The sequence below is a fragment of the Antennarius striatus genome, chromosome 17 (genome assembly GCF_040054535.1).
Source record: "Antennarius striatus isolate MH-2024 chromosome 17, ASM4005453v1, whole genome shotgun sequence".
NCBI classification, from domain to species: Eukaryota; Metazoa; Chordata; class Actinopteri; order Lophiiformes; family Antennariidae; genus Antennarius; species Antennarius striatus.
In genome coordinates this window covers 14,454,730-14,470,147 of record NC_090792.1, presented here as the reverse complement: position 1 = coordinate 14,470,147, position 15,418 = coordinate 14,454,730, and the positions used below count along the sequence as shown (strand labels likewise).

At 42.0% G+C, this 15,418-nt stretch overlaps 1 protein-coding gene across 1 annotated transcript in view; it reads left to right on the top strand.

The window, feature by feature from the left end:
* Positions 1-14,902, top strand: part of spred1 (sprouty related EVH1 domain containing 1) — a 34,185-nt gene extending 19,283 nt beyond the window's left edge. Inside the window, exons 3-6 of the mRNA XM_068339305.1 lie at positions 465-633; positions 4,756-4,802; positions 9,710-9,865; positions 10,027-14,902. Coding sequence (XP_068195406.1) covers positions 465-633; positions 4,756-4,802; positions 9,710-9,865; positions 10,027-10,725 — 1,071 coding nt within the window. The 3' untranslated portion in view covers positions 10,726-14,902. The remainder of the gene's footprint in view (positions 1-464; positions 634-4,755; positions 4,803-9,709; positions 9,866-10,026) is intronic.
* The last annotated feature ends 516 nt before the right edge of the window (positions 14,903-15,418 follow it).

Genomic DNA, 15,418 nt, shown 5'->3' with positions numbered 1-15,418 from the left:
TGGCTCCACAACATACCCAAGCTCCCTTTCCTCTGCCACCACCACTCTCCAACTTTATTATCATCTGTAATGAAAACCCCACAATTAAAATGTGTTTCACACATTATCCAAAGAAGTGTATGAATTTTATCAGGTTTAGGAGGATTATTTTCTTTATCATTTTCTATCCAGGAACCAAAGAGGTCATGTAGTTCCAGATGCAGGCCTCTACTTTCAGCCTCTTTCTTTATTCCCTTACTCTTGCTACCGTGGAACGATTAATTATGACACATTGAACAAGTTAGGATGTGGAGTGGTGAAAGATTTAAACATGTTCTCCTTCAATCTGTGAATTGATGCACTTTCAATCTGCATGTAAACACCTTCAACAAATAGAACTTTAATGCCATTGAATGTGGATGGTCTTTATCTCACTCATAGTGTGTGTGTGTGTGTGTGTGTGTGTGTGTGTGTGTTGTCGTCAGGTGGTTCTGGAATGTATCCTACAGAAAGATGTAGTATACAACAAAGTCAACCCCATCTTTCACCACTGGAGGATCAACGACAAGAAGTTCGGACTGACTTTCCAGAGCCCCGCTGACGCCCGCGCGTTCGACCGGGGCATACGCCGGGCCATTGAGGACATCAGCCAAGGTGGGTGTGTGCGTTTGTTGGAATGTCCTTAATGTATGTGTTATGTGAATATAGAACCCGATCGGTTTTGAATCCCCAAAGGCGGTTGCACTCTGCAGTGTGTTTTGGCCACCATCCAAAGTGCAGACAATTATATAGACATATGAACATGCATTCTGTCAGTGGGCATTCCTGCCTGGGTTTCTCTAGCTCTGTAATGGCTGACCTAGCATCTGTTCTAGGCGAGATGCATAGTGTTGATTAGCATTGATGACTTCCCCCCACAGTGCTACCTGCTCATTCACCCGTGTATAACCCCTCCCGTGTTATCTTATCAGCACCAGCTGCCCAGATAAACTCTCTGCTTCCTGTAGAGACTGGCAGGGCAAAGCTATGCCCAATGTGTGATATGGCAGAGGAGGGAGAGTTGGTAATAAATAAGCCGGGGGGGAGGCACAAACAAACTTTTGAGAGTTTGAGAACTGGCTAATCTGCTTTGCTGTGCCAAGCTTCACATACAGTTTTAAAGCAAATTTAGTTATTACCTTTGGGTGGAGTTCAGACGTCGTAGTTAGCAGCTTCGGGTCCCGATAAGCATTATTTTCCAGTACTGTGCCAGAGTTTGCAAAGTCAATTAGCATGAGGACCGCCAGCTCAGCAATCTGCCACCCAGCCCCTTGTTACACAAGAGGCTAACTGGGAAGTTATAATCTCTTTTACTCTCCAGACCTGGGAACCCTAGGGAGGGAAGACGATGTACAACAGAACATGTCATAAAAGGCTTATCACTGCTAGGCATCAGTCCTTTCTTGCCTACTAGCATTTATCTGAGATTTGTACTTCCTGGGCATAAGTCCACATCTACTGAGGTCTAGGTAAAAGGTAATCATAAGCAACAATAGGGCTCACTTTTTAGTCCTTTTTAGTTCCTTTTATGGTGTAGAACAAAAGAATCATGGATAACTATGAACATATCTTCTTTTCTTTCGGCTTTTCCCTTCAGGGGTCGCCACAACGAGTCATTTTGCTCCATCTAACCCTGTGTTCTGCATACTCCAACTACCTTCATGTCCTCTTTCACTACATCCATAAACCTCCTCTTTGGTCTTCCTCTAGGCCTCCTGCCTGGCAGTTCAGAACTCAGCATCCTTCTACCAATATATTCACTATCTCTCCTCTGGACATGTCCAAACCATCTCAGTCTGGCCTCTCTGACTTCATCTCCAAAACATCTAACATGTGCTGTCCCTCTGATGTACTCATTCCTGATCTTATCCAACCTGGTCACTCCCAGAGAGAACCTCAGCATCTTCATCACTGCTACCTCCAGCTCTGTCTCCTGACACAACCCTCTGTATTTATCTGGGCTTGGGCCCGGCACAATAAGACAGTGGCTTGTGCCCTCAAGGATAACTATGAACATATAATGCTATATTAACAAGAGTACCACTTTCAAACCAAAAGTTGAGTGTACTTGCTTGGGGTAAAAAATGATTGACTGTGGCTGTATTGCTGTGAACAGTTCAATTTTGAGTTCATCTTTTCCGAGCCAAAATGGTACTTAGTCCTCTACGACAGCAAACTTACACAGTTTTGGATTTTAGATTCCTTGAAGAAATTGTCTGGGTGCTGGGCAGCTTTGTTTTTCTGTATCTTCTGTCATTTTATAGACAGAATGATTAACCAGTAAATTAACCTTGCGATGATTCACTAACAGTTGCGGGTGTTTGCATAACAGGATTCTTTGGGTAGGAGGTTCAACATGGTCAGTGTAGCTAAAACTCATCTCTGTCTCCTTACTGTTTCTGCCTGCTTGTAAAGGCTTCATTTCTTTCCTGTGAATGTCAGCTACAGCAGGTGATGGTGAGTTTCATCTCCCCAGTGTCTCTGCCTCCCCACACCCCCCCACCTTTCTCTCCATCCCTCTCCTCGTGTTTCTCTCTCTCTTCTGGCATCTTCTATATTCTGCCGCTGTTGTGTAATGCCTCTCTTCAGCTCAGGCGGGTTCTTCTGTATTCCTGGTGCATCGTTTTGCTGCTGGACCGCTGCGTGAATGTGTGTGGGGAGAGAAGAGGCAGGGAGAGAATATGTTTTGGCTGTGTGTGCATCAGTCTTGCGGTTCTCTGTTGCCATGGTAACGCCGGGCACATGGCTCAGGCAGATTCGTGGCCCAGCGCTGTCAGAGTCGTGCTGCAGGAAGACTCTTTCTCTCTGTAGTGGAGAAACACACACACACACCTTCATGTGATTCAGACAGACATGACAGACTGACTAACTGAATCCTCCTGACCTCTATGATAAGATGGCGCTGTGATGTTCTGTTGTGAACATGGACAGGCCGACTGATGCCAGTTACAAGGCCAGTTAGGTGAAGCTAAATATTAAAAAAGAACCTCTTTATTCGACAGTTTACAAACTTTCCACCTCCTTCCCTCATTCCAGTACAAATACTTGAATATTTGTACTCCATTTAATTACCTTGACCTTCACCATTTTATTTCTATTCAACTTCTTAAACAATGTTTTTTTAGATAATGAAGATTCTGGCTGGCGCATCTAAAAATTGAGTGTTGTGTGTAAAGCCTCAACACTAGTTTCGATACCAGTATTGTTAAAATAAATTTGATATTAAATAATACTTACATTGTCATCATGAAACTGGAAGCACATGTGGAACACAAGTCATACTGACATAAACATAATCATTTAAACTCCTGATCATGAAACTGTGTCTAGTCTTCAGATTGTTTCTTCAAACTGTAATCTAGCAGTCGTCTAGTTGTTAAGCTTATATTACATAAATTTTATATCATTCATTTATTGCCTGACATGTCATGGTTGGTGTGAGGTTAGCTGTGTCGCTTATTGTGTACCCAGCTATGTAGCTTATGTGTCTAACTGTAGTTAACCATGTAGTTAGCTGTGTAACTTCTGTTTAACACGTTTTCCTTCCCTTTTTATAACATAGCATCAACATTCCAAAGCAAAGCAGCTTAAAATTTTGTAATTTATAATAAAACAGAAGCTAATAAAGGCTGCAGTAAAACATGAAATTAAGGATCGAAACAAATAACTCCAGGGGAGGTGCTGTATTCACCACTGTCATTTTAATTCAGGGATTGAAATTTCATGGAGTTTAAATGGATGTTGTTGTTTTTTAGTTTTTTATTGAAATCAGCAGTATTGCAGTCTTCTCATTATAATATTTGTGTTTGAAATTGTGCTTTTCATAGAAAAGTGTCGCCCCACTTTGGTATGTCAGAAACCTCATTTAATTCTCTGTGCTCATAAAAATAGGAACTCTGACTCCACCATGAGCGAACAACGTGTTTTTTAAGGGGAAATGATGCTTGGCTTTTCAACCCAGGTCAGGGTTACATTATTTCTGGCATACATGCTGTATTAATGACTGACCAAAGGCTGCTTTCATTTCCCTATGATGGCACAGTCTAGGGAAAATCTTGTCTTATTTTCACTTAAACAGAATCGATTGTTAGAATCTGCCAGCTCTAATGCGCTGTTCAAAGAAGATTTCATCTATTAGAGTATGAAATTGTTTTGATTAACTTAAGTTTTACATATTCTTCGAATTACAATTAAGGATTGAAGATAGTACCAAGAAATGGTGACTGCTCCATGAATTTCACTGGTTTTCCGTGAGGTTTTCCCTCTCATAATGTTCCTTTGTTAATTATTTTAGAATTGACCAGTCAACTTTTATTCTGTTAAATATTTGTTATGTAACGTGTTTTAAAAAACAACACACATACACACTTAACGCATTGCTCATGCACTTTGTGGGAGGTTTTTTTTTTTTTCCTGATTATCTGTTGTCATCGGTGTGGTGCCATTCAGACATAACTGGCTTTTATCATTTATTTTTGAAACTGTTTTTGTTTGTCAAGACATTTAAACACAAAAATAACCAGCCCCCAAGCATCACTGCCTCTGAAGGCCATTAGAGTTGTCACTGCATGTACCTGGTATCAGCGGTGATGCTCATGTTGTGAGTCATCACTCTGATGTCATAAGCTTTTAGTCACATTTGTAACCATAACTATGTCCATATTCATTTGAATGTATAAATTGATCAGGCCGGGCCTCTAATCTTGTCTTTTGTGGGATTGTGCTTCTCTCTTCCAGGTTGTCGGTCATTTGGGGAAGGGGACGCCCCTGAGGATGGAATACCGGTGAGTTAAGGAAGAGTGTGTTCTGATGAGCGCATGCTATTTTATCTTCCTTCTGACTTACGTTGATTAACAATAAATGCAATGCTTACATTTTATTGTATAACTTAGTGTTGTGGGAGGGGCATTGGATAGATATAATAACTTTTAGGTACACCTAGTTTAGTTTTCACACAAAGACACAGTCATCACTCTGCTTTCCTTCCCTATTAAATGTGAGGCGGGTCATCGGTAGTACTTCGGCCGTATGTTTGAGCCCTGATGTATTCCCACCCAGGCGCTGACACCTGCCTTTGTTTCCCAACAGTTGTTCTTAGAGATTTACAGGTGTTTAACCGGTGCCGGCCAGACCCAAGGGCGAAGCTGGGTGTTGGCCAACAAATGTTCTAGAGCAGGCTTAGCCGTCTTTATCAATCTATCGCTTGCTGTCACTCCTCAGAATTGATGCCAATCTAATAACTATTGCCTCAGAAAGCTGCTTGTTCAAAGACAGCTCGTTGGAAAGGCTCAGCTTTTCCCAGCAACCTTCGAGTTGAATTTGTTTCTTCACGAGCTGGGTCTTGCATTGACAGGCTGAGAACTTTTGAGGTGCATTGTTCAAATAAATTGTGTGTGTTTGCCCTATTGCTGGAATGTGCCTCTATTGACTGGTGACACGTGCTGCTAAGAATCTTATGTTTCCTGCATGCAGCGAAAGGCAGCAGGTATATACAGTAGTTGTATTCTACACACCCACATTGATTTGTTTTAGATACCAGACCTGTTACATGAACGTCACTCACCTGTTGTAACTGTGATTGCAAAGTAGGTGAAAAGACACCTTGGTTCTTGGGGTGCGCCTACCCTGACGAGAAATGCATGCACTACCCAGTACATACGACAGCCCTGCCACTGAAATATATTAACGCCATTGACTCGATATCAGAGAGGTTTTGCAGCGAATGATTACATTTTTTTTCCCATGATGGTTTGTGGTTAACAAAGCGCTATAGCTTCAAAATATGCTAATTAATTTAGTCAGCACAATACGACTAAAGTAGTTGGTTTGTTAAGCAAGAGCAGTAGAAATTCAAGAATGTCCCTGCTGCCTGAAAGTAGGTATTATGTTTTATTTCACATGATACATTTGGGTTTGTTTGGGGTTTTTTTTTTAGCTCGGGTGCATTGCATTTCCAATGCTAGTCGTCACCTATGACCCACATTAGTATCTTATACATCCTGTATGTTCTGGATTAGCGGAGCAATGAAAGACGGAGAGCTGCGTTCCTGTGGTGAAGTTCCTTTTTAAGGAATCAGCCTGAACCTACAGGAAATTCAGTGGCACTGCTGTTGCTAGGCAGGGGGGGGCAAGGGGGGGGGGGCAAGGGGGTGTGCAGTGGCAGGGGGGGGTAGAAGGGGGGGTGTTCACAAGATTCAGTGAGTGAGCCACCGCGGATGTCACCATGGTGATTTGGCATCCGAATGTTGCGGTCGGAGACCTAGGCTACAGAGAAAGAGAAGTGAACCAGCGGTAAAGGCCTGCAGCCGGAGAAGCTAGCGAATAGCACAGCACAACAAGTTGAGAAATTAGCCGTGTTGCTTTCTGCTCCATGATAAATTCTGGGTTCTGGTGTGGGGGTGTTGATACCCCTCCCCCCAATAGGAGCAGCAGTGACCTTGTGGGGAAGGCAGACACCAGTGTCTCATCAGTAGAGGAGGTCATCATCAGCATATCGTTATTCCCTGATTAGGTTGAGACATCTCTCTGCATTATGGAATCTTTTACGATCGCCTTGCACCGCCGCGAGCGCTGGAAGCGCACATGCAACGCATTTAGCTGATTTTTTTTTTTAAAAAGGGAAAAAAAGAAGCTGGTTGCACAACAGCCTACTCAGCTGTGATGAACCTCTGCCAGGAATCATGTCGTACCACCACAGTCCTCCCACCAGTACAAAGTGAGCCCCCCCCTTCAAATGCCATCAGAAAACATCTGCTTCTAATTTAGCTCTGGCAGGAAGTTTTCTCTTATCAGTTTAGTACATAGAGGTTTTGTTGGCCAGTTGACATTTACAGCCGTCCCCATAAACCAGAGACTTTCAGACTGGTTAGGTGTGTCTCTGCGGTGCCCCATAAAGGGCTCTGGAGCCAGGAAGGAAGGGCCCCAGAGCGCTGTGGCATAGGAGTCATGTACGTATTCATTCATGCTAGAAATCAGTATGCTGGCTTTGTTACAGGATTCAGGATTGAGAATTGTAAGAGGATTGATGCAGCACACAAGTGTAATGCTATAGGCAGTTAGCGTAGCTTAGCATTGCTTAGCCGTCTGTTTACTGACCAGCAACTCTGAAGCAAAGTTATTAATTAGTTTACTGTTTCAATCAGTTCATACCATGAAAATTCTAAGGTGGGAAGGAAGACGTCTGGTGTGTTTGTATGTTTATTGCCAGTATGGGGGAGGTGGTGGCCCAGGCCCCCCTCGGTCCCAAAGCCTTATGCCTTTGAGGGTGGGTGTGTGTAGATCCCTGATGATCCCAGGTTGTCCTTAGGTCCACATCATCTCCATCTCTCCTCTCCTCTCCTCTCTTCTCAAGGGTCAGCTCAGCTCCAGATTGGCTCCCACGCATGTCTTTGAATGGTGGGGCTTAGGCAAGCGCTTTAAAAGGAAGCCCAAGTCTGTTTCCCATTTCATCCCCCACCCGCACCCCCCCACACACACACACATACAGCTGTCATCTGGCTTTTTAAGTTCTGTGCTGCATTTCTCCAGCTGGAGCTGGTTTATGACATTCCCTCGGCAGACTCTTTGGCCTCTCGATCTCCTTCTCACTCACAATCTACCTCCCATTCACACGCACGCACGCACGCACATGCACAGAAATTCACACATAAGACAACAAAACAATAATTTTTTCCTGTTCTGTTATTTTGCTTCTCTCCCTCCACTGTCTCCTATTCCTCACATTGCCCTGCAGACGCTCTGAATTTGTTACACCACTTACATTTGGAGGCAAAGAAGGAGCAAACACACACACACACACACACACACATACATACCATGTGTTAGCAGTTTGAGAGGGGGCAAGTGGAGGAGACAGAGGAAAGAGAGGGAAAAAAGAAGTCAAAGGAAGCATCTCTTAGCAACCACAGGACAGTAATTACTGTAGCAGCAGCTGGGAGCAAACCAGATTTCCGCTGTGCGTTAAAGCACTGGCGTGGGCTACTTTACACACAGCACTGACTAACCAGAGCCAGCATCCTCCTCCACATGCGGAGCAGAGAGAAAGGTTGAAAGAAGGAGAAGAGAGGAGGACTAACCTTGCCTTGATTAGGTCGGGGTGTGTGTGGGAAAAAGAGGGACCGTTAGCTCGCATGCAAAAGGTTCATATGCGGTTCGATGGAAGTCACACATGTGACAGGCATCTCGGAGCGTGTCTGTTTGTGTATCTCTCCCGAGTGGAGACAGATGTAACCTTGACAACATTTATGTTGTTTTGTCTGAATGATGTGTGATGTCATTTATGAGCACACTGGAAGTTATGTAGATGTTTGTGAATATGATGCCGGACGTGAAACATCATCAGGATGGAGTAACTGACTGTTCTGCCCGGTGTCTCATCGGCTCTGCACACATGAATCACGGTCAGCCATCGCTTCGGATGCTGCTGCCATCGAGCGCTGAAGAATTTTTTGTATTTTTGGTTTTGTTCAAGAAAATTTTTGGAGGTTTTAGTCAGACAGGACCGATTAGAGAGATTGACAATAAAGGGGGGAATGACATTCAGTGAAGGGTCACAGGTTAGTGTTGAACCTGGGCTGCTCTTAGCAAATATTTCTTATGAGGTATATTTCATTTTCTTTATTTCTGTTACCATGTAAAAACTTTTCAGTGTTTTTGCTCGCAAATAAAGTTATTTATAGGCCTCTGATTCTGATCGATGTCAACAAATGAGCTTCCCACTGGAGATTGAGATTTTTATTTTTTTGGTAATGGAAGGAATAACTGCACGGTTTCCAATCTTTCTGTCTTTATTTAAGAACATGGAAGGGGTTTGTGTGTTTTGACCAGTTAAAATGTTTGTGGGAACACATGCAAGGCTGATGGGAACTCTCAGTTCTTAACAGAAGGGGTCTTGAGTCATCGCCACACAGCAGTCATTTGGCCGAGCGTGGGTGCAGGATGCCCCCTGGTGCACATAAGTGGAACACACACACGCACACACACACACACACACACACACACACACACACACACACACACACACACACACACACACACACACACACACACACACACACACACAACCTCTCTCACAAACTGCCTACACACCCCTGAGTAAAAATGTTGTGATCATGAAAAACCGAACCGATTGAGCGTTAGTAGTTTTGCATTTGGAACATGTTCTGTGAAAATGGTGCATTTTAGGGTTCCAGCTAGTCTTGTTTGCTTTTTTTTGTCATTTTTTCTTTTTTCTTTTTGTAAGACATAAAAGTGTTAGATACAGTCATAGGGTCATGAAGCCATTATTGGCTGGAGGATAACTTGCAGATTATACATGCTAGCTTAACCAAACTTTGTACACATGTTGGTCTGAACAAGTAGTTGGACCATTTCAAGTTTTGACAGATAATTTTTTTGTTGTTCCCATGGCAACACAATTTTTTCCTTGTTTGGAGTATAGCTGATAAACTTCAGATTTCAGCTTCATCAAACACCACAATGAGTTCACAGGAATTTTATAACTAAAAATGACTTTATGGTGAGTCCGATGATCGGAGGATATGTGATGTTCAGATGTCTCTTTTTGAGCTTGATATATACTGAATAATGATTGGTCAGTAACACGGTTTATAAAAAGTGAAGCTTGTTTTTCTATTACCGCATCATTGCTCCAGAATCTGCAGGACTAACTTGACTGTTTGTGTCTCTTCAGGTGTGTGAGGAACCTCCCTCCATCTGCACACCGATGAAGGAGCCCTTTTCTCCTCTGAACAACGTCGTCTCCACTGAGCCATTCAGGGGCTGCTACGTCCGTGCCCAGCCCTTCGACGAGTTCCCTTCCACCAACCGTCGCTACCTGCCTCCACAGGTCTGCCCTGTCTTCATTCAGCCAATAACGCCTCCTGGAGTTGTTGTTGTTGTTGTTTTTGTCGTTAAGCTCGCTGGATGTAGAGATTCTTTTATTTAGTTACTTCAAAAAGCAGCTGTATTCTTGTCCCTTATTCAATCAACTTGTCTTCTCTTTTGAAGGTCTCCTTTAAATCAACCCGTCATGTCAGCTTTCACATGGACGAAGAGGAAATTGTCCGCATCAACCCACGTAAAGACGTGCTTATCCGCGGTTATGAGGACTACCGTCACCCTGTTATGTGGAAACCGGAGGCAGACCGTGAGGACCTGGACTTCCCTTCAACCTTCCACAAACTGGACAGTAAGAAGTGTGAGTACCTCTTTCCGGACGGCCCTGGTGGGGACTCCCACTCCGGCCCTGGTATGGGCATTGGAACAGGAATAGGCCTCGGCCTGGGTAAGGACACAGCCATCAAAACTCAGCCCTCGCCCCTCCTCAAGTCGAAGAAGGGCCGGCGGCGGCGAGAGGACGGCGAGCGTTCGCGCTGCATCTACTGCCGCGAGATGTTCAACCACGAAGACAACTGGCGGGGGCAGTGCCAAGACGCTCCCGACCCGATCAAGCAGTGCATCTACAAAGTCAGCTGCATGCTGTGCGCCGAGAGCATGCTGTACCACTGCATGTCCGACTCCGAGGGAGACTTCTCGGACCCCTGCTCTTGCGACACGGCGGACGAGCAGTTCTGTCTGCGCTGGCTGGCCCTGGTGGCGCTCTCCTTCATCGCGCCGTGCATGTGCTGCTACCTGCCTCTGCGCGCCTGTCACCACTGTGGCGAGGCCTGTCGCTGCTGTGGGGGCAAGCACAAGGCCGCGGGGTGACCAGACCACAGACACTCGGACACCCTCAAAGCTAGCTAACACAGGTAGTGGATAAAAGCGGAAAATTAAAAGCCGGCATCCTTTTTTCATTCCCTCTCAGACAGGGTGATATGTTGTTGACCCCCCAGCTCTGAGGGCTTTTGGAGATTTCAGTTTGTGTTTGTCGCCGACAAGCAGCGGTGGAGGACAAACCATATGCTTTGTGGGGGCTCTAAGCATCAAGCTAAGTTCAGGAGCTTAAACTAAGAAGACAAAGAGGAGGAGGCGTCAAGATTAATAGACTTGGAGATGTTACTAAACACACCTGTATTCACACACACACACACACACACACACACACACACACACACACACATACACACACACCTGTACACACACTCACACAAATCTCTCACACCATTCAAACTCATTCATTGACAAAGCCAGGCCACAAATGTCAGAACTCTACAACGTGATTATGTGTTATGAAGGAAAACTGTCTTTTGTATAGAGAGCAACAACTCGATGATTAAAAAAAGAAGAAAAATCTATTTTGCATTCAGAAAAAAACTTATTTGGTGTTTGAGTATGCTAAAAGGGATATGTTCTTGCTTTTCTGTGAATTTGCAGTGGGGTAACAGTGGCCTTTCATTCACAGCTTCAACATTTGCTGACAATGTAATCACTCAACAGAAAAAAAGTGCACTAGAAATGGTATTTTTGCCCCTCAACATGTAAAGATATTCTTAACCTCCACATTTAGTTTTACTCTAGTGTTTCAGATATATTGCTGTGGTGGAACTATAGCCAATTCTTTGTTTTGCAAAACAAAGAATGACAAAGTTATAACTTGTTTTTGAAAGGTACAGCTTGGAATAGCTTCACACATTCAGATGCTAAAATGATTACTTTCCTGAGATGATTTTAAAACCGTTTGATTGCATTCCAAAATAAAGGGACTAACTCCATGATTAGAAGGGAAAATGGTAACGCTACCATGCTGACCCCAGTTTTTTCCGCAAAATAGCTGTGGAACGTCTTCAACTGTTTTAAATGGAAACCAATGCATGACAATTTCATTCACTTCAGTGAATTTCAGTTTTAGTCCAGTTATTTACTGCTGTAGTGAAATTGTTTGGTGTTTTTGTTTCTTCATTGTTATTTTTCTGCTCGTTTTACAATTACTTTTGAAACAAAGGCTGAAATGTTGCTCAACCAGCAAGTTTTGTTTTGGTTAGTAAAGGGGTTAGAGTGCTCCTTAGTTAAGGAACTAGGCACTTAAACTATGCTAATCTTTTCACAAAAATTCTTCAGATTTTAAACTAAGAATTTGGAACAAAAAACAACAACCTAAAAGCACTGCTTTCCATGCTTTGATTGCAGCGCCCTCTCCAGATATCCATGTTTCCCCTTGCATTAGTCTGTTTTGTTTGTTTTTTCCCCCCCTCAATCTGATGTAAAAGTCCTCTCCTTCCCCTATGTCTTCATTTAACAGGCCCTGAGTGAGTGACTGCAGTTCAAGAATGCTGAGTATCTAGATGATTTTAAAAAAACAAACCATACAGATGTATGTATGTATTAGTTGTGTGTGTGTGTGTTGTTTGTTCACCAAGTGTTTCAACTTCCACGTAAAAAACAAAACCAAACAAATACAAATTTTTAGTACCTGGATGGACGGATTGGATGGATGGAAGGCTGGATGGTGTTTAAGTTCATTTACTGTACATGTAGTTTGGCAGAAAAGAGACAAATTGGCTAGTCTGCTCTACTTCGTCCACAGGTGAAAAAAGAAGTACCTTCTCCACTTCTACCTGAACCTTGGATTAAACAAGCGTTAGGATTCGGCATGGGGGGGTTCACCTCTGGTGAGAGCAAGATAGCTGTCTGCCCCCATTTTCAGTCCTCCTTCTTAGCTAAACTGACCAATCGGTAGCTCTAGCGTCATGTTTAACAGAATTCAACTCGCAATTTCAAAACTCACCGTCCATTAGGAAGCAGGGCTTCGGCCGACCCAGAGCCAAGGGTCAAGTAATTTTTTTAACTTTTACCACCAGGAGAATAGGGAAAAAAACATTTATGGAAAACTTCCAAATGTAATTGTATACATTTTAGATGTCCCCCTGTAATAGTCTTAAATTCATTGGTATATTAACAGTAGTCCTTTTTAACAGCAGGTTTTGCGGCATCGTGCTGTTCCTAACAGATATGCATCTCTTCTCACCTCCTGCGAAAACCAACAGTGTCACCTCCATCTCTCCTGGAGAACGCTTTTCTTTTACTAGTTCCTCCTAAACCAACCAACAACCAACCTTTTACTTTCTATGCAAATGTAATGTGGGAAACACATTGACCTCTCTGCAGACTGAGTCAGTGATGGGGCAGGACACTTTAATGCAGTTACAGGTAGACAACCATTCCCCCAGTACCGCCTCCAAACACTTGTAAATACTTTATGCTATATTTAAGTTTTGATAATAATCCCAGCATTTTTTGTCTTTTAAGTTTTAAAGATGGAGCTGTATTTATCGTTGCTGTCAACATATACTGTAGCTACTATTGACAGCATTATGTACATAGATCACATTTTAGCATTATTTCACATTGAAAAGTAGAAAGGGGTATGTGATGGAAATGACTATTGAGCTTCTAATGGAGTTTCTAGTTTGTATGGTAGAAGGAAGGATAGTGTTAATACAGTACAGTAGTGGCAGTCCACTTGTTTCAAAATTTTGATATATAAATATATATGTGTATATACTTACATACAGGCATACATATAAAGCTGCTAGATACAATCACTAATTTTGTTTTTGACAGAGAAATCAGCCAGGAATGACTGTTAAACTCTTATTCTCCAACACCATATATCAACAACGGCGAGTTTGGAAATGAGTGCGTGTTGGAAGTGGACACTTGTGTAACGCGTGTTGGGTGAGCGCGTGCTACTATATAATTGCATTGTTGTATGCCTACGAGTGTGTGTGCCGTGCATTTGTTTCCTGTGTGTGGCAGTACCAACGCTCTCAGGGTTGTTGGTGTGTAACCAAATGTGTCGTTGGTTGTCATATTCTCCCATTGGAATCGGACCGCCCAGCATCATTTGCAGGCTGAACCAAGTTTTGAACCTGATTAAAACTTGCTGGCTGAGAAGCAAAGTGTAGGATGTGCATTTATACAAAGTGTAGAGAATGCTGAAATAACACTTCTCATTCTGCATTAACCAGCACAGTGCAACTTCCTGTCATGTACTGTAATATATATGCAACATGTGTCTGTCTGCTTTAAATAATATATATATATATGTGTGTGTATATACAGTATATATGTATGTGTATATATATGTGTGTATATATATACAGTATATATATATAATATGTATATATACATATATATATAATATATATATTATATATAATATACAATTTGACCTCCATTATATAAGACTTCAGTTTTAACCACTCTGCTGCTAGTCTTTTCTCCTGTTTCACTCTTGGAAATCGTGCATATCTTTGGGAATGCAAACAAGTGTACATTCTTGACATTGTGTAGATTAAAGAAGAAAAAGCTAAATAAAACTGTTTCTCTTCCGTGTATTTTTTTTTCTTTATTTTCCACAGCAGTTGAGTGGTTATGTTTTGATTCTCTGATGCTTTGGTGCACTGACGATACTATATGTAAGCTTTTTTTTTTCATCTTACAGCGCTTGATGTAACACTTACGTGATTAGTTCTAAATAGTGGAAGACATTTGTGTTTTGAAACGGTATAAATGGTACTTCTTAACTTCTGTAAATCTGACTGTTTTCTTTTTTTTCCCATCTGTGCATATTTCTTTCCTGTGCATCCTTTTGTTTCAGTAGTGCCATTGGCTTTTACATCCTGACGACCTCAAAAAGTGCCTCACGTCCATACTAGTTTCCATTTTATAATTTAACATCTCTCCTACTGGTTCTATTGGATTCTTCACGTCTAGGTATTTCTTATGGTATATGATGATATGCCAAGTATATGATGTAAAATTTATAGTCCCAATAACAAGTCATAGTTGTATTTTCTTTATACAGATGTAGCTCGTTACTTTTCATAAATATATAATGTAAATATGCATACATATTGTTTGTAACTGTTTTTATGTTACATCATACACTTGTAATTTGACATATCAAATAACATTATCATAATAAAATGGTGAGTTTTAATCCTGCTGTTCAGCTGTCTTTGTGTTTCTTATCAACTTTTCATGTATAACAAAACAAAGAGATGGAAAAAAGCAAATTCAGTTGTGAAGACAAGTCATCATGAGGAGAGGATTTTAACACCTTACCCTGTTAGTAAATACTTTTAAGTTCATCTTCAAGACTGATATATTTATTGTAAATGACTTGGTGTGCATTTAACCACAAAAGCTCAGAGGTCAGGAAATCCTGTTGTCCGATTTGACACATTATCCAGCTAATCCACTGACTTTTAAATGGTGATGGTTAACAAGCTTTAAATGAAATACACGCTCTTGAGACGAATGACAAACAGCGGATGTACCTAAATACAGTCAGGCACTCTATTTTAATTTTGATCGTAATTTTTCTCTGACATGTTTTTAGTTCACTAAACTGATGATTATAGTTACAAGGAAATTAGTACTAGTAAGTGCCATTTTACATGCGATGTTTATCATTTTCACGTTTTCAAGTCTTCTTTTGACTCTTCAAGAAATT